The sequence below is a fragment of the Rana temporaria genome (assembly GCF_905171775.1).
Source record: "Rana temporaria chromosome 8 unlocalized genomic scaffold, aRanTem1.1 chr8z, whole genome shotgun sequence".
Classification (NCBI taxonomy): Eukaryota; Metazoa; Chordata; class Amphibia; order Anura; family Ranidae; genus Rana; species Rana temporaria.
The window spans coordinates 138344-158205 of record NW_024404476.1 but is presented as its reverse complement, the minus strand read 5'-3'; the positions used below and the strand labels follow the sequence as shown (position 1 = coordinate 158205).

The 19862-nt window shown below is 51.6% G+C and overlaps 1 protein-coding gene across 2 annotated transcripts in view; it reads right to left on the bottom strand.

Moving 5' to 3' along the window:
• LOC120921895 (tumor necrosis factor receptor superfamily member 1B-like) overlaps positions 1-19862 on the bottom strand; it is an 85232-nt gene that overhangs the window by 39814 nt on the left and 25556 nt on the right. For both annotated transcript variants that reach the window (XM_040334398.1, XM_040334396.1), the window contains exon 2: positions 7066-7150. In XM_040334398.1, the coding sequence (XP_040190332.1) occupies positions 7066-7150 (85 nt within the window). The remainder of the gene's footprint in view (positions 1-7065; positions 7151-19862) is intronic.

Sequence of the window (19862 nt, the reverse complement as noted above, 5' to 3'; positions counted from 1 at the left end):
CATTCTACCCAATGATCAGGTTGCAGCACCGGTCAGCGTTAGTGGCATTCTACCCAATGATCAGGTTGCAGCACCGGTCAGCGTTAGTGGCATTCTACCCAATGATCAGGTGGCAGCACCGGTCAGCGTTAGTGGCATTCTACCCAATGATCAGGTTGCAGCACCGGTCAGCGTTAGTGGCATTCTACCCAATGATCAGGTTGCAGCACCGGTCAGCGTTAGTGGCATTCTACCCAATGATCAGGTTGCAGCACCGGTCAGCGTTAGTGGCATTCTACCCAATGATCAGGTGGCAGCACCGGTCAGCGTTAGTGGCATTCTACCCAATGATCAGGTTGCAGCACCGGTCAGCGTTAGTGGCATTCTACCCAATGATCAGGTTGCAGCACCGGTCAGCGTTAGTGGCATTCTACCCAATGATCAGGTGGCAGCACCGGTCAGCGTTAGTGGCATTCTACCCAATGATCAGGTTGCAGCACCGGTCAGCATTAGTGGCATTCTACCCAATGATCAGGTTGCAGCACCGGTCAGCGTTAGTGGCATTCTACCCAATGATCAGGTTGCAGCACCGGTCAGCGTTAGTGGCATTCTACCCAATGATCAGGTGGCAGCACCGGTCAGCGTTAGTGGCATTCTACCCAATGATCAGGTGGCAGCACCGGTCAGCGTTAGTGGCATTCTACCCAATGATCAGGTTGCAGCACCGGTCAGCGTTAGTGGCATTCTACCCAATGATCAGGTTGCAGCACCGGTCAGCGTTAGTGGCATTCTACCCAATGATCAGGTTGCAGCACCGGTCAGCGTTAGTGGCATTCTACCCAATGATCAGGTGGCAGCACCGGTCAGCGTTAGTGGCATTCTACCCAATGATCAGGTTGCAGCACCGGTCAGCGTTAGTGGCATTCTACCCAATGATCAGGTTGCAGCACCGGTCAGCGTTAGTGGCATTCTACCCAATGATCAGGTGGCAGCACCGGTCAGCGTTAGTGGCATTCTACCCAATGATCAGGTTGCAGCACCGGTCAGCGTTAGTGGCATTCTACCCAATGATCAGGTTGCAGCACCGGTCAGCGTTAGTGGCATTCTACCCAATGATCAGGTTGCAGCACCGGTCAGCGTTAGTGGCATTCTACCCAATGATCAGGTTGCAGCACCGGTCAGCGTTAGTGGCATTCTACCCAATGATCAGGTGGCACCACCGGTCAGCGTCAGTGGCATTCTACCCAATGATTAGGTGGCAGCACCGGTCAGCGTCAGTGGCATTCTACCCAATGATCAGGTTGCAGCACCGGTCAGCATCAGTGGCATTCTACCCAATGATCAGGTGGCAGCACCGGTCAGTGGCATTCTACCCAATGATCAGGTGGCAGCACCGGTCAGTGGCATTCTACCCAATGATCAGGTGGCAGCACTGGTCAGCGTCAGTGGCATTCTACCCAATGATCAGGTGGCAGCACCGGTCATCATCAGTGGCATTCTACCCAATGATCAGGTGGCAGCACCGGTCAGTGGCATTCTACCCAATGATCAGGTGGCACCACCGGTCAGCGTCAGTGGCATTCTACCCAATGATCAGGTTGCAGCACCGGTCAGCGTTAGTGGCATTCTACCCAATGATCAGGTTGCAGCACCGGTCAGCGTTAGTGGCATTCTACCCAATGATCAGGTGGCAGCACCGGTCAGCGTTAGTGGCATTCTACCCAATGATCAGGTTGCAGCACCGGTCAGCGTTAGTGGCATTCTACCCAATGATCAGGTTGCAGCACCGGTCAGCGTTAGTGGCATTCTACCCAATGATCAGGTGGCACCACCGGTCAGCGTCAGTGGCATTCTACCCAATGATCAGGCAGTGACATTCTTGATTCCTGATGTGGTGGCAAACGTTCTGCTAACAGCCTGGTGCACGGTCTCTGTCACCATATCTGCCCTGAGCTGGGAACAGACCTCCATGTTCCTCTCCATAGAGCCCCGGTCATGATGGGACCTCCCACAAAAAGGACGCGGGGTATCCCCAATATCTATACAAGATCTTTATTCTAGATAGGAGTCTGAATATAGGGTACTTGGGTCTAGGGTCCCCGAAGAGCCAAGAGGGGGAAATACGGCCAATTGGGACTATCGCGGTACCGGTGTAGAGTTACAAAATAAAATAAGAATATGTAAAAAATTGATCATTTTTATTTCAGAATTCATACAAAAGCCGGACCCCGGGACTGCTGTGGCTCTACCCAGCCCAGTGTACTGCAGGCGGCATCATTACCCTGAAGCTCCATCGGGACAAGGTTTAGTCCCTCCCAACAACTCGCACATACCCATCAATGTGGCACAGTATGTGCCACTACTGGGCTCCCGGGACCCCCTCATTCACCAAGACAAGCAGGTCCCTCCACACTTGTGTCCCTGTTGGCCCCCGCGGGGGCTCTTGTCTGGTCCCGCCCGCTGTACCCCATTGGCGGACTTCTTTTAGAGCTTTCTCCTGATGAAGCGGTACAAATCCGCGAAACTAGTTGAGATACTGTCTGTCACAACCCTCAACTCATCGCAATGTTTTCCCCTCTGGGGACCTCTGTTTTGGTGCCTTTTATTATGTAATTGTCTTGTATGTATTCTGAAATAAAAATGATAAATTTTTTACATATTCTTATTTTATTTTGTAACTCTACACCGGTACCGCGATAGTCCTAATTGGCCCATATTTCCCCCTCTTGGCTCTTCGGTCCGGGGACCCTAGACCCAAGTACCCTATATTCTCAAGGATGATGGTACCTCCCACTATAATATTAACTTACTTTACCCCTGAGGCTCTCTTTTTCTAGATAGGAGTCTGGTGTGGATTGGAGGGCACATGAAAACAATAGGGTGGAGCCCCACCTAAAACTCACATTAGACCTTTATCCAAGCATAAAACATGGCTTGCCAGGAAAGAAAGGGGCGGGGAGTATGTGGCCCCTTGTGTACCGCGTGGCCCCTTGTGTACCGTGTGGCCCCTTGTGTACCGTGTGGCCCCTTGTGTACCGTGTGGCCCCTTGTGTACCGTGTGGCCCCTTGTGTACCGCGTGGCCCCTTGTGTACCGCATGTACCGCGTGGCCCCTTGTGTACCGTGTGGCCCCTTGTGTACAGCGTGGCCCCTTGTGTACCGTGTGGCCCCTTGTGTACCGTGTGGCCCCTTGTGTACCGTGTGGCCCCTTGTGTCCCGTGTGGCCCCTTGTGTACCGCGTGGCCCCTTGTGTACCGCATGTACCGTGTGGCCCCTTGTGTACCGTGTGGCCCCTTGTGTACCGCGTGGCCCCTTGTGTACCGCATGTACCGTGTGGCCCCTTGTGTACCGCGTGGCTAGGTTAGAAAAGACGTGATCTTTCTCCAAGGCACATAATGCATGTTGTGCGTTTTTGTGCGTTTTTGTGCGTTTTTGTGCGTTTTCCAATGAAATGCCCATTTTTACTAAAACACACAAAAATTGCAACAAGCAAAAATGCAGCGCGCTTCCATCTACTGCAATGCGCTGGAGCGCGCGATAAGCACTTTCCCCGACTTAGTTGGCGTAGGCGGTACACCTTAGTTGGGGTGGGTCAGCTCTGACCATTGACCTCTGGGGGAGGTCCCTATTCCAATTCCTGAGTCCTAACCATATTCTCCAATGGGAAACCCTGACCCTTCATTATAATAACTTGTTTTGGTGTGTTTTTCACGCAGAGTGACGTTGCGTTACAACATGAGAAGTGTGAAGCGGCACACCAGTGCGTTTCGGGAACACGTGTAAAACTCTTCTGACATGCAGAGAAATGCACATCTATTCACAATATCTGTCGGGTGCCATGAATTCTGATTGCATCCCCACACATCCGCAAAGACGCAGGATTTCCTGCATACCGGAACGCACGCTGCCGCAGCACCATGTGACTCGGAAGTCAGGGACCTCATTCCTCTGCATAGACCTCACAAGGGAAATATCCATCGCCCACAAGAGCCAATGAGATTCTTGCTTTCAAGGTTGTTGAACAAGTGTCAATTGTAGGCGTGTCTCTGATTGGTGGTACATGTAAGAGTGTCTCTGATTGGTGGCACATGTATGAGTGTCTCTGATTGGTGGTACATGTAAGAGTGTCTCTGATTGGTGGCACATGTAAGAGTGTCTCTGATTGGTGGCACATGTATGAGTGTCTCTGATTGGTGGCACATGTAAGAGTGTCTCTGATTGGTGGCACATGTATGAGTGTCTCTGATTGGTGGCACATGTAAGAGTGTCTCTGATTGGTGGCACATGTAAGAGTGTCTCTGATTGGTGGCACATGTAAGAGTGTCTCTGATTGGTGGCACATGTAAGAGTGTCTCTGATTGGTGGCACATGTAAGAGTGTCTCTGATTGGTGGCACATGTATGAGTGTCTCTGATTGGTGGCACATGTAAGAGTGTCTCTGATTGGTGGCACATGTAAGAGTGTCTCTGATTGGTGGCACATGTATGAGTGTCTCTGATTGGTGGCACATGTAAGAGTGTCTCTGATTGGTGGCACATGTAAGAGTGTCTCTGATTGGTGGCACATGTAAGAGTGTCTCTGATTGGTGGCACATGTAAGAGTGTCTCTGATTGGTGGCACATGTAAGAGTGTCTTTGATTGGTGGCACATGTAAGATTGTCTCTGATTGGTGACACATGTAAGAGTGGCTCTGATTGGTGGCAATTGTAGGCGTGGCTCTGATTGGTGGCACATGTAAGAGTGTCTCTGATTGGTGGCACATGTAAGAGTGTCTCTGATTGGTGGCAATTGTAGGCGTGGCTCTGATTGGTGGCACATGTAAGAGTGTCTCTGATTGGTGGCACATGTAAGAGTTTCTCTGATTGGTGGCACATGTAAGAGTGTCTCTGATTGGTGGCACATGTAAGAGTGTCTCTGATTGGTGGCACATGTAAGAGTGTCTCTGATTGGTGGCACATGTAAGAGTGTCTCTGATTGGTGGCCCATGTAAGAGTGTCTCTGATTGGTGGCACATGTAAGAGTGTCTCTGATTGGTGGCACATGTAAGAGTGTCTCTGATTGGTGGCACATGTATGAGTGTCTCTGATTGGTGGCACATGTATGAGTGTCTCTGATTGGTGGCACATGTAAGAGTGTCTCTGATTGGTGGCACATGTAAGAGTGTCTCTGATTGGTGGCACATGTAAGAGTGTCTCTGATTGGTGGCACATGTAAGAGTGTCTCTGATTGGTGGCACATGTAAGAGTGTCTTTGATTGGTGGCACATGTAAGATTGTCTCTGATTGGTGACACATGTAAGAGTGGCTCTGATTGGTGGCAATTGTAGGCGTGGCTCTGATTGGTGGCACATGTAAGAGTGTCTCTGATTGGTGGCACATGTAAGAGTGTCTCTGATTGGTGGCAATTGTAGGCGTGGCTCTGATTGGTGGCACATGTAAGAGTGTCTCTGATTGGTGGCACATGTAAGAGTGTCTTTGATTGGTGGCACATGTAAGAGTTTCTCTGATTGGTGGCACATGTAAGAGTGTCTCTGATTGGTGGCACATGTAAGAGTTTCTCTGATTGGTGGCACATGTAAGAGTGTCTCTGATTGGTGGCACATGTAAGAGTGTCTCTGATTGGTGGCACATGTAAGAGTGGCTCTGATTGGTGGCAATTGTAGGTGTGGCTCTGATTGGTGGCACATGTAAGAGTGTCTCTGATTGGTGGCACATGTAAGAGTGTCTCTGATTGGTGGTACATGTAAGAGTGTCTCTGATTGGTGGCACATGTAAGAGTGTCTCTGATTGGTGGCACATGTAAGAGTGTCTCTGATTGGTGGCACATGTATGAGTGTCTCTGATTGGTGGCACATGTATGAGTGTCTCTGATTGGTGGCACATGTATGAGTGTCTCTGATTGGTGGCACATGTATGAGTGTCTCTGATTGGTGGCACATGTAAGAGTGTCTCTGATTGGTGGCCCATGTAAGAGTGTCTCTGATTGGTGGCACATGTAAGAGTGTCTCTGATTGGTGACACATGTAAGAGTGGCTCTGATTGGTGGCAATTGTAGGCGTGGCTCTGATTGGTGGCACATGTAAGAGTGTCTCTGATTGGTGGCACATGTAAGAGTGTCTCTGATTGGTGGTACATGTAAGAGTGTCTCTGATTGGTGGCACATGTAAGAGTGTCTCTGATTGGTGGCACATGTAAGAGTGTCTCTGATTGGTGGCACATGTAAGAGTGTCTCTGATTGGTGGCACATGTAAGAGTGTCTCTGATTGGTGGCACATGTAAGAGTGTCTCTGATTGGTGGCCCATGTAAGAGTGTCTCTGATTGGTGGCACATGTAAGAGTGTCTCTGATTGGTGGCACATGTAAGAGTGTCTCTGATTGGTGGCACATGTATGAGTGTCTCTGATTGGTGGCCCATGTAAGAGTGTCTCTGATTGGTGGCACATGTAAGAGTGTCTCTGATTGGTGGCACGTGTATGAGTGTCTCTGATTGGTGGCACATGTAAGAGTGTCTCTGATTGGTGGCACATGTAAGAGTGGCTCTGATTGGTGGCAATTGTAGGTGTGGCTCTGATTGGTGGCACATGTAAGAGTGTCTCTGATTGGTGGCACATGTAAGAGTGTCTCTGATTGGTGGTACATGTAAGAGTGTCTCTGATTGGTGGCACATGTAAGAGTGTCTCTGATTGGTGGCACATGTAAGAGTGTCTCTGATTGGTGGCACATGTATGAGTGTCTCTGATTGGTGGCACATGTATGAGTGTCTCTGATTGGTGGCACATGTAAGAGTGTCTCTGATTGGTGGCACATGTAAGAGTGTCTCTGATTGGTGGCCCATGTAAGAGTGTCTCTGATTGGTGGCACATGTAAGAGTGTCTCTGATTGGTGGCACATGTAAGAGTGTCTCTGATTGGTGGCACGTGTATGAGTGTCTCTGATTGGTGGCACATGTAAGAGTGTCTCTGATTGGTGGCACATGTAAGAGTGTCTCTGATTGGTGGCACATGTAAGAGTGTCTCTGATTGGTGGCACATGTAAGAGTGTCTCTGATTGGGCAGATGGTTGTCATAGCGGAGGAGGGGCGGTCTTACCCGGCTCGCAGCGGGAGCAGCACTTTCCCAATGTTTGTTCCAGGTATTGCCGATCGTTACAAGTCTGATTATCGCTCGATGTGACCTGAAATAAACGAGAAAATGTCAATCCACCATCATTTCCGGTCTGCACAGAAATTACTGACATACAATTGTCCCTGAACTCTAAAAAAGAAACGTCATTTTACAGTTTTACCCTCAATATGTATTTCTCTGTGTATTCATATACAGAGTGTAGCTAATTAATCCCACTGGTCACCTTCCTTCCTTCTTCTAAACTGACCATACAAAGCCCACAAGCTGATCTGTCTGGCCATTCAGAGGTACAGGATACTGTGCAGGCACACGGCATGCCACTATTGGGTAGTTTGTTCAGCCACCACTCTCTCCAACCAATCACTGCCTTCCTCTGTCATACACCCCCTCCCAATCACAGCCTACTTCTTGGACACGCCCCCTGCTCAAGCACAGCATGTATCTTGGCACAGTCTGAACAGACTATGGGTTACAGGCATGCTGTTTGTCTGCACAGTGTCCTGTGCATCAGAAAGAAGAGATGAATGGTCACAAGAGAACTTTTTTACCTTGTAAAAAAGGTAAGGCTACTTTCACACTGCTCCATTGCAAAATACCCTTGGTAAAAACGCATTTTATCAAATTTCTCGTGTGTTTTGCACCTGTGAGAAATAGGACACGTGACTCAAAAATTCACGGATGTGTTTTCCACTCGTTTCAATGGGAGGTGCATTTTTGTTGTGTCTTTCTTACCACATGCACCACAAATGCAGCAAGCAGGACTTTGAAAAACACAAATACCACGTCCACCGCCACCCCTCTGTCCAAGTATACCACGTCCACCGCCACCCCTCTGTCCAAGTATACCACGTCCACAGCCACCCCTCTGTCCAAGTATACCACGTCCACATCCACCCCTCTGTCCAAGTATACCACGTCCACATCCACCCCTCTGTCCAAGTATACCACATCTACCGCCACCCCTCTGCCCAAGTATACCACGTCCACATCCACCCCTCTGCCCAAGTATACCACCTCCACATCCACCCCTCTGTCCAAGTATACCACATCCACCGCCACCCCTCTGCCCAAGTATACCATGTCCACATCCACCCCTCTGTCCAAGTATACCACGTCCACCGCCACCCCTCTGTCCAAGTATACCACGTCCACCGCCACCCCTCTATCCAAGTATACCACGTCCACATCCACCCCTCTGTCCAAGTATACCACGTCCACCGCCACCCCTCTGTCCAAGTATACCATGTCCACATCCACCCCTCTGTCCAAGTATACCACGTCCACAGCCACCCCTCTGTCCAAGTATACCACGTCCACCGCCACCCCTCTGTCCAAGTATACCACCTCCACATCCACCCCTCTGTCCAAGTATACCACGTCCACATCCACCCCTCTGTCCAAGTATACCACCTCCACATCCACCCCTCTGTCCAAGTATACCACGTCCACATCCACCCCTCTGTCCAAGTATACCACATCTACCGCCACCCCTCTGCCCAAGTATACCACGTCCACATCCACCCCTCTGCCCAAGTATACCACGTCCACCGCCACCCCTCTGTCCAAGTATACCACGTCCACCGCCACCCCTCTATCCAAGTATACCACGTCCACATCCACCCCTCTGTCCAAGTATACCACGTCCACCGCCACCCCTCTGTCCAAGTATACCATGTCCACATCCACCCCTCTGTCCAAGTATACCACGTCCACAGCCACCCCTCTGTCCAAGTATACCACGTCCACCGCCACCCCTCTGTCCAAGTATACCACGTCCACCGCCACCCCTCTGTCCAAGTATACCACGTCCACCGCCACCCCTCTGCCCAAGTATACCACCTCCACATCCACCCCTCTGTCCAAGTATACCACGTCCACCGCCACCCCTCTGCCCAAGTATACCACCTCCACATCCACCCCTCTGTCCAAGTATACCACGTCCACATCCACCCCTCTGTCCAAGTATACCACCTCCACATCCACCCCTCTGTCCAAGTATACCACATCCACCGCCACCCCTCTGTCCAAGTATACCACGTCCACATCCACCCCTCTGTCCATGTATACCACGTCCACATCCACCCCTCTGTCCAAGTATACCACGTCCACAGCCCCCCTCTGTCCAAGTATACCACGCCCACATCCACCCCTCTGTCCAAGTATACCACGTCCACATCCACCCCTCTGTCCAAGTATACCACGTCCACATCCACCCCTCTGTCCAAGTATACCACGTCCACATCCACCCCTCTGTCCAAGTATACCACATCTACCGCCACCCCTCTGCCCAAGTATACCACGTCCACATCCACCCCTCTGTCCAAGTATACCACCTCCACATCCACCCCTCTGTCCAAGTATACCACATCCACCGCCACCCCTCTGTCCAAGTATACCACGTCCACAGCCCCCCTCTGTCCAAGTATACCACGCCCACATCCACCCCTCTGTCCAAGTATACCACGTCCACATCCACCCCTCTGTCCAAGTATACCACGTCCACATCCACCCCTCTGTCCAAGTATACCACGTCCACATCCACCCCTCTGCCCAAGTATACCACGTCCACCGCCACCCCTCTGTCCAAGTATACCACGTCCACCGCCACCCCTCTATCCAAGTATACCACGTCCACCGCCACCCCTCTGTCCAAGTATACCATGTCCACCGCCACCCCTCTGTCCAAGTATACCACGTCCACCGCCACCCCTCTGTCCAAGTATACCACGCCCACCGCCACCCCTCTGTCCAAGTATACCACGCCCACCGCCACCCCTCTGTCCAAGTATACCATGTCCACAGCCACCCCTCTGTCCAAGTATACCACGTCCACACCCACCCCTCTGTCCAAGTATACCACGTCCACACCCACCCCTCTGTCCAAGTATACCACGTCCACATCCACCCCTCTGTCCAAGTATACCACGCCCACCGCCACCCCTCTGTCCAAGTATACCACGTCTACCGCCACCCCTCTGCCCAAGTATACCACGTCCACAGCCCCCCTCTGTCCAAGTATACCACGTCCACAGCCACCCCTCCGTCCAAGTATACCACGTCCACCGCCACCCCTCTGTCCAAGTATACCATGTCCACACCCACCCCTCTGTCCAAGTATACCACGTCCACAGCCACCCCTCCGTCCAAGTATACCACGTCCACCGCCACCCCTCTGTCCAAGTATACCACGTCCACCCCCACCCCTCTGTCCAAGTATTCAACATCCACCCCTCTGTCCAAGTATACCACGTTCACTGCCACCCCTCTGTCCAAGTATACCACGTCCACGCCCACCCCTCTGTCCAAGTATACCACGTCCACACCCACCCCTCTGTCCAAGTATACCACGTCCACGTCCACCCCTCTGTCCAAGTATACCACGTCCACACCCACCCCTCTGTCCAAGTATACCACGTCCATAGCCCCCCTCTGTCCAAGTATACCACGTCCAGCGCCACCCCTCTATCCAAGTATACCACGTCCACCGCCACCCCTCTGTCCAAGTATACCACCTCCACCGCCACCCCTCTGTCCAAGTATACCACGTCCACCGCCACCCCTTTGTCCAAGTATACCACGTCCACATCCACCCCTCTGTCCAAGTATACCATGTCCACCGCCACCCCTCTGTCCAAGTATACCATGTCCACACCACCCCTATACCATGTCCACCGCCACCCCTCTGTCCAAGTATACCATGTCCACAGCCACCCCTATACCACGTCCACCGCCACCCCTCTGTCCAAGGTTTTACTTCTTCGTAAAAAGAAATCAGATTTGTTTGACAACTAGCTATTTACAGCCTGTACTTAAGATTCCGGCTACCACCGGAGGTAATTTACCGCAGGCCTTCATTACTAAAATACTGCATGACTTCATCAAATAACTTATAAAGTATTTTAGCGGTGTTTTTTAGTGAATGCAAAAAAAACTTTTTTTAAAACTGTGTGGCATCTTAGCGCATACTCAGGTGCAGTACGAGACCGCTTTGTGAATGAATGAGTGAGAAACTTATATAGCTCAATACATGCGAATTGAATCGCCTCTGGGCGCTTGGTGTCCATTCCCTAACTGAACTTTTGCCCTTAGAAGAGATGGGTTTTGATCTTTCTCCTAAGGGCCAAATGGTTCTCCTCCAGCTGAATGCTGGTTGGTAGAGCGTTCCATAGTCTGGGTCCTTGGACTTGTATCTGGCTTTGGGTATCTGGAGGAGGTTTTGATTGGTGGATCGCAGAATGCGATTGGGGTTATGAGCTTTTAGTTTCTCGCATAGATATTGGGGGGCGTTGCCTTGAATACACTTATGTATTAGACAGAGTGCTTTGAAAGTGATTCTGTCTTTTACTGGCAACCAATGAAGGGATCTCAGTGAAGGGATCTCAGTGAAGGGATGTCAGCGAAGGGATCTCAGCGAAGGGATCTCAGTGAAGGGATCTCAGCGAAGGGATCTCAGCGAAGGGATCTCAGTGAAGGGATCTCAGTGAAGGGATCTCAGCGAAGGGATCTCAGTGAAGGGCTCTCAGCGAAGGGATCTCAGTGAAGGGATCTCAGTGAAGGGCTCTCAGCGAAGGGATCTCAGAGAAGGGCTCTCAGTGAAGGGATCTCAGTGAAGGGATCTCAGCGAAGGGATCTCAGTGAAGGGCTCTCAGCGAAGGGATCTCAGTGAAGGGATCTCAGTGAAGGGCTCTCAGTGAAGGGATCTCAGTGAAGGGATCTCAGTGAAGGGATCTCAGCGAAGGGATCTCAGTGAAGGGATCTCAGCGAAGGGATCTCAGCGAAGAGATCTCAGCGAAGGGATCTCAGTGAAGGGATCTCAGCGAAGGGATCTCAGTGAAGGGCTCTCAGCGAAGGGATCTCAGTGAAGGGATCTCAGTGAAGGGCTCTCAGTGAAGGGATCTCAGTGAAGGGATCTCAGTGAAGGGATCTCAGTGAAGGGATCTCAGTGAAGGGATCTCAGTGAAGGGATCTCAGAGAAGGGCTCTCAGTGAAGGGATCTCAGTGAAGGGCTCTCAGTGAAGGGATGTCAGCGAAGGGATCTCAGCGAAGGGATCTCAGTGAAGGGATCTCAGCGAAGGGATCTCAGCGAAGGGATCTCAGCGAAGGGATCTCAGTGAAGGGATCTCAGCGAAGGGATCTCAGTGAAGGGCTCTCAGCGAAGGGATCTCAGTGAAGGGATCTCAGTGAAGGGCTCTCAGTGAAGGGATCTCAGTGAAGGGATCTCAGTGAAGGGATCTCAGTGAAGGGATCTCAGTGAAGGGATCTCAGTGAAGGGCTCTCAGTGAAGGGATGTCAGCGAAGGGATCTCAGCGAAGGGATCTCAGTGAAGGGATCTCAGCGAAGGGATCTCAGCGAAGGGATCTCAGTGAAGGGATCTCAGTGAAGGGATCTCAGTGAAGGGATCTCAGTGAAGGGCTCTCAGCGAAGGGATCTCAGTGAAGGGATCTCAGTGAAGGGCTCTCAGTGAAGGGATCTCAGTGAAGGGCTCTCAGTGATGGGATCTCAGTGAAGGGCTCTCAGTGAAGGGATGTCAGCGAAGGGATCTCAGTGAAGGGCTCTCAGTGAAGGGATCTCAGAGAAGGGCTCTCAGTGAAGGGATCTCAGTGAAGGGCTCTCAGTGAAGGGATCTCAGTGAAGGGCTCTCAGTGAAGGGCTCTCAGTGAAGGGATCTCAGTGAAGGGCTCTCAGTGATGGGATCTCAGTGAAGGGCTCTCAGTGATGGGATCTCAGTGAAGGGATCTCAGTGAAGGGATGTCAGCGAAGGGATCTCAGTGAAGGGCTCTCAGTGAAGGGATCTCAGAGAAGGGCTCTCAGTGAAGGGATCTCAGTGAAGGGCTCTCAGAGAAGGGATCTCAGTGAAGGGATCTCAGTGAAGGGATCTCAGTGACGGGGTCTCAGTGAAGGGATCTCAGTGAAGGGATCTCAGTGAAGGGATCTCAGGGAAGGGATCTCAGTGAAGGGATCTCAGTGAAGGGATCTCAGTGAAGGTGAGATTGATTCCCATGGTTTTTCCCAGTCACTAGTCGAGCGGCCGTATTTTGAACGACTTGCAGACGAGTGATTTGGTACTTTGGGAGTCCGAGATAGAGGGCATTTGCATAGTCGAGTCTGGAATTGATGATTGTTCCCACCACGACTGCTATGTCTTCTTTTGGGATAAATGGGAGGAGTCTGCGTAGTAGGCGCAGCAGATGGTGCGATCCGCTGACTACTGACCCTATTTGTGCATCCATTGTCATGTAGGAGTCGAAGATAACTCAGAGACTTTTGACTTTGGTGCTGGGGGGTGATGGTTTGTCCCAGAATGGGCGGCGGGGTCCATATTGGTGCGGGAAGTCTCTTTAGGTTGGCCTGAAACAGGAGAAGTTCTGTTTTCGAACCGTTGAGTTTAAGGTAACTCTTTGTCATCCAATTTTCTATCAAAGTAAGGCATTTCTCTAGTCCGAGATGATGATCCTTTTTGTTGCAGATGCGAAAATACAGTTGTGTGTCATCAGCATAAGAGTGATAAAGTAACTTCTGGTTACTGATGATTTCAAAAAGCGGGCGGAGATAGATATTGAACAGAACAGGCGACAAAGGGGATCCCTGAGGGACTCCACATGACACCGTGCGTTCTTCAGAAGTGAAAGGACCAAGTTTCACTATTTGTGATCGGTTTTCCAAAAAGGAGGAGAACCAGGATAAGTCACATTCCGCAACTCCGGCTACTTCAACTAGCCGAGTCAGTAGTAATTCGTGGTCTACCGTATCAAAAGCTGCGCTTAGGTCCAGCAGTATCAGAAGACAAGATTCTCCTTCGTCTGCGGCCTCTAGAGCGTCATCCCATATTTTGAGCAGCGCCGTTTCTGTTCCGTGACCCAGACGGAAGCCTGATTGAATCGGATCGAGTAATTTTTGGGTGTCTAAATGATGTTGTAGCTGTTGTACAACTTCTTTCTCCATTACCTTGGAGAAGACATTTAGGCATGTTATGGGGCGACGGTGGTTTGGGTCTTTGGGGTCGAGGGTGTTTTTTTTTTAGAATTGGTTTGATTATACCTTGTTTTCAGTTGGGTCGGCACTATGCCTTCCTTAAATGACTGGTTTATGAGATGGGTGATAGCCGGTGCCACAATATCGGCACATTCTTTCAGCAGTTTAGTGGGGATGATATCATTGGGCGCTGTGCTGTTTCGCAAAGTACTGATGATATTTTTAGTGGCATCGATGGAGATGGGTTTTAGAGTGAAATTGGTTGATTGCGGCGGATTTATGTGGGTATTAGGTTTGTGATTTAGGGGGGTCGATAGAGGTTCTATTTTGCTGAATACTTTCACGGATTTTGTCAATTTTGTTAATAAAATAATCCGATAATTCGTTGCAAAATTCTTGTGATTCAAAATTCGGGGCCTCTAGGCAGGCTGGGTTCATGGACTGAGTGACTAAATTAAAGAGTTTGTGGGGGCGGTTCAGGGCATTTAATATATTAGAAAAATTATCTTTTTTGGCCTTAAAGATTTCTTTATGGTATTTCTTAGTTATTACCCTGTAAATAATGTGGTTTTCCTCTGTAGAGCTTCTTTTCCAGGCTGCTTCTGCTCTTCTGCGCTCTTGCTTTAGCAACGACAGCTGGTCGTTAAACCAGCTGGAGTTGTTTTTCCGGATGCACGTTTTGCGTTTTGGCGCTACTATGTCGGCTGACTGTAGTAGAGCCTTGTTTATGGCATCCAGTGTTTCTGTGGCTGTTGATGTAGTTGGATTGTTTTTATTTTGTTCCCTAATGTGGTTTTGAAGAGTTCCGAGTGGAGCTTCTTCTGAGATCTAGTCCAGTGTGTTGTCGGCGGTTTTATTGTTTTTTTTGAGGGGGCGTTTATGTTGATTGTGAATTTAATGGCATGGTGATCTGTCCATGGTTGTGGCTCATTTTCCAGAATGTTAATTTCCAGATCTGAAAATGAGATCGAGCGTGTGACCTGAAGCATGTGTGGGCCCACATACTAGTTGCTGCAGACCTAATCCTTCCAAGTGGTCAATGCAGGCGTCGGCGATGGGGTCCTGTGAGGAGTTGGCCCAGAGATTGAAGTCCCCGAGCAGCAGGAGATGTTCGATGTTTAAGGTATATGTGAAGATGAATTCTGTCAGTGACGTGAGGAGCTGCATTTTTGGACCGGGTGGTCTATAGCAGAGTAATATGTGAACAGTGTCCTGGGGATTTGTTTGTAGTTGCAGAGTGAGGGTTTCCATGAATGGAAGTGAGTTCTGAAGGTCTGGTTTAGTGATCGAGAGGTGAGTCTTGTGGATCACCGCCAGGCCTCCTCCTCTTTGCCCCACTCTGTAGATCAGGTTTAGTGAGGGAGAGGTGAGTCTTGTGGATCACCGCCAGGCCTCCTCCTCTTTGCCCCACTCTGTAGATCAGGTTTAGTGAGCGAGAGGTGAGTCTTGTGGATCACCGCCAGGCCTCCTCCTCTTTGCCCCACTCTGTAGATCAGGTTTAGTGATCGAGAGGTGAGTCTTGTGGATCACCGCCAGGCCTCCTCCTCTTTGCCCCACTCTGTAGATCAGGTTTAGTGAGGGAGAGGTGAGTCTTGTGGATCACCGCCAGGCCTCCTCCTCTTTGCCCCACTCTGTAGATCAGGTTTAGTGAGCGAGAGGTGAGCCTTGTAGATCACCGCCAGGCCTCCTCCTCTTTGCCCCACTCTGTAGATCAGGTTTAGTAAGCGAGAGGTGAGCCTTGTGGATCACCGCCAGGCCTCCTCCTCTTTGCCCCACTCTGTAGATCAGGTTTAGTGAGCGAGAGGTGAGCCTTGTGGATCACCGCCAGGCCTCCTCCTCTTTGCCCCACTCTGTAGATCAGGTTTAGTGAGGGAGAGGTGAGTCTTGTGGATCACCGCCAGGCCTCCTCCTCTTTGCCCCACTCTGTAGATCAGGTTTAGTGAGCGAGAGGTGAGTCTTGTGGATCACCGCCAGGCCTCCTCCTCTTTGCCCCACTCTGTAGATCAGGTTTAGTGAGCGAGAGGTGAGTCTTGTGGATCACCGCCAGGCCTCCTCCTCTTTGCCCCACTCTGTAGATCAGGTTTAGTGAGTGAGAGGTGAGTCTTGTGGATCACCGCCAGGCCTCCTCCTCTTTGCCCCACTCTGTAGATCAGGTTTAGTGAGCGAGAAGTGAGTCTTGTGGATCACCGCCAGGCCTCCTCCTCTTTGCCCCACTCTGTAGATCAGGTTTAGTGAGTGAGAGGTGAGTCTTGTGGATCACCGCCAGGCCTCCTCCTCTTTGCCCCACTCTGTAGATCAGGTTTAGTGAGCGAGAGGTGAGTCTTGTGGATCACCGCCAGGCCTCCTCCTCTTTGCCCCACTCTGTAGATCAGGTTTAGTAAGCGAGAGGTGAGTCTTGTGGATCACCGCCAGGCCTCCTCCTCTTTGCCCCACTCTGTAGATCAGGTTTAGTGAGCGAGAGGTGAGTCTTGTGGATCACCGCCAGGCCTCCTCCTCTTTGCCCCACTCTGTAGATCAGGTTTAGTGATCGAGAGGTGAGTCTTGTGGATCACCGCCAGGCCTCCTCCTCTTTGCCCCACTCTGTAGATCAGGTTTAGTGAGCGAGAGGTGAGTCTTGTGGATCACCGCCAGGCCTCCTCCTCTTTGCCCCACTCTGTAGATCAGGTTTAGTGATCGAGAGGTGAGTCTTGTGGATCACCGCCAGGCCTCCTCCTCTTTGCCCCACTCTGTAGATCAGGTTTAGTGAGCGAGAGGTGAGCCTTGTGGATCACCGCCAGGCCTCCTCCTCTTTGCCCCACTCTGTAGATCAGGTTTAGTGAGCGAGAGGTGAGTCTTGTGGATCACCGCCAGGCCTCCTCCTCTTTGCCCCACTCTGTAGATCAGGTTTAGTGAGCGAGAGGTGAATCTTGTGGATCACCGCCAGGCCTCCTCCTCTTTGCCCCACTCTGTAGATCAGGTTTAGTGATCGAGAGGTGAGTCTTGTGGATCACCGCCAGGCCTCCTCCTCTTTGCCCCACTCTGTAGATCAGGTTTAGTGAGCGAGAAGTGAGTCTTGTGGATCACCGCCAGGCCTCCTCCTCTTTGCCCCACTCTGTAGATCAGGTTTAGTGAGCGAGAGGTGAGTCTTGTGGATCACCGCCAGGCCTCCTCCTCTTTGCCCCACTCTGTAGATCAGGTTTAGTGAGGGAGAGGTGAGTCTTGTGGATCACCGCCAGGCCTCCTCCTCTTTGCCCCACTCTGTAGATCAGGTTTAGTGAGCGAGAGGTGAGTCTTGTGGATCACCGCCAGGCCTCCTCCTCTTTGCCCCACTCTGTAGATCAGGTTTAGTGAGCGAGAGGTGAGCCTTGTGGATCACCGCCAGGCCTCCTCCTCTTTGCCCCACTCTGTAGATCAGGTTTAGTGAGCGAGAAGTGAGTCTTGTGGATCACCGCCAGGCCTCCTCCTCTTTGCCCCACTCTGTAGATCAGGTTTAGTGAGGGAGAGGTGAGTCTTGTGGATCACCGCCAGGCCTCCTCCTCTTTGCCCCACTCTGTAGATCAGGTTTAGTGAGCGAGAGGTGAGCCTTGTGGATCACCGCCAGGCCTCCTCCTCTTTGCCCCACTCTGTAGATCAGGTTTAGTGAGCGAGAAGTGAGTCTTGTGGATCACCGCCAGGCCTCCTCCTCTTTGCCCCACTCTGTAGATCAGGTTTAGTGAGGGAGAAGTGAGCCTTGTGGATCACCGCCAGGCCTCCTCCTCTTTGCCCCACTCTGTAGATCAGGTTTAGTGAGCGAGAGGTGAGTCTTGTGGATCACCGCCAGGCCTCCTCCTCTTTGCCCCACTCTGTAGATCAGGTTTAGTGATCGAGAGGTGAGTCTTGTGGATCACCGCCAGGCCTCCTCCTCTTTGCCCCACTCTGTAGATCAGGTTTAGTGAGCGAGAAGTGAGCCTTGTGGATCACCGCCAGGCCTCCTCCTCTTTGCCCCACTCTGTAGATCAGGTTTAGTGAGCGAGAAGTGAGTCTTGTGGATCACCGCCAGGCCTCCTCCTCTTTGCCCCACTCTGTAGATCAGGTTTAGTGAGCGAGAAGTGAGTCTTGTGGATCACCGCCAGGCCTCCTCCTCTTTGCCCCACTCTGTAGATCAGGTTTAGTGAGTGAGAGGTGAGTCTTGTGGATCACCGCCAGGCCTCCTCCTCTTTGCCCCACTCTGTAGATCAGGTTTAGTGAGCGAGAGGTGAGTCTTGTGGATCACCGCCAGGCCTCCTCCTCTTTGCCCCACTCTGTAGATCAGGTTTAGTAAGCGAGAGGTGAGTCTTGTGGATCACCGCCAGGCCTCCTCCTCTTTGCCCCACTCTGTAGATCAGGTTTAGTGAGCGAGAGGTGAGTCTTGTGGATCACCGCCAGGCCTCCTCCTCTTTGCCCCACTCTGTAGATCAGGTTTAGTGAGCGAGAAGTGAGTCTTGTGGATCACCGCCAGGCCTCCTCCTCTTTGCCCCACTCTGTAGATCAGGTTTAGTAAGCGAGAGGTGAGTCTTGTGGATCACCGCCAGGCCTCCTCCTCTTTGCCCCACTCTGTAGATCAGGTTTAGTGAGCGAGAGGTGAGTCTTGTGGATCACCGCCAGGCCTCCTCCTCTTTGCCCCACTCTGTAGATCAGGTTTAGTGAGCGAGAGGTGAGTCTTGTGGATCACCGCCAGGCCTCCTCCTCTTTGCCCCACTCTGTAGATCAGGTTTAGTGATCGAGAGGTGAGTCTTGTGGATCACCGCCAGGCCTCCTCCTCTTTGCCCCACTCTGTAGATCAGGTTTAGTGAGCGAGAGGTGAGCCTTGTGGATCACCGCCAGGCCTCCTCCTCTTTGCCCCACTCTGTAGATCAGGTTTAGTGAGCGAGAGGTGAGTCTTGTGGATCCCCGCCAGGCCTCCTCCTCTTTGCCCCACTCTGTAGATCAGGTTTAGTGAGCGAGAGGTGAATCTTGTGGATCACCGCCAGGCCTCCTCCTCTTTGCCCCACTCTGTAGATCAGGTTTAGTGATCGAGAGGTGAGTCTTGTGGATCACCGCCAGGCCTCCTCCTCTTTGCCCCACTCTGTAGATCAGGTTTAGTGAGCGAGAAGTGAGTCTTGTGGATCACCGCCAGGCCTCCTCCTCTTTGCCCCACTCTGTAGATCAGGTTTAGTGAGCGAGAGGTGAGTCTTGTGGATCACCGCCAGGCCTCCTCCTCTTTGCCCCACTCTGTAGATCAGGTTTAGTGAGGGAGAGGTGAGTCTTGTGGATCACCGCCAGGCCTCCTCCTCTTTGCCCCACTCTGTAGATCAGGTTTAGTGAGCGAGAGGTGAGTCTTGTGGATCACCGCCAGGCCTCCTCCTCTTTGCCCCACTCTGTAGATCAGGTTTAGTGATCGAGAGGTGAGCCTTGTGGATCACCGCCAGGCCTCCTCCTCTTTGCCCCACTCTGTAGATCAGGTTTAGTGAGTGAGAGGTGAGTCTTGTGGATCACCGCCAGGCCTCCTCCTCTTTGCCCCACTCTGTAGATCAGGTTTAGTGAGCGAGAGGTGAGTCTTGTGGATCACCGCCAGGCCTCCTCCTCTTTGCCCCACTCTGTAGATCAGGTTTAGTGAGTGAGAGGTGAGTCTTGTGGATCACCGCCAGGCCTCCTCCTCTTTGCCCCACTCTGTAGATCAGGTTTAGTGAGCGAGAAGTGAGTCTTGTGGATCACCGCCAGGCCTCCTCCTCTTTGCCCCACTCTGTAGATCAGGTTTAGTAAGCGAGAGGTGAGTCTTGTGGATCACCGCCAGGCCTCCTCCTCTTTGCCCC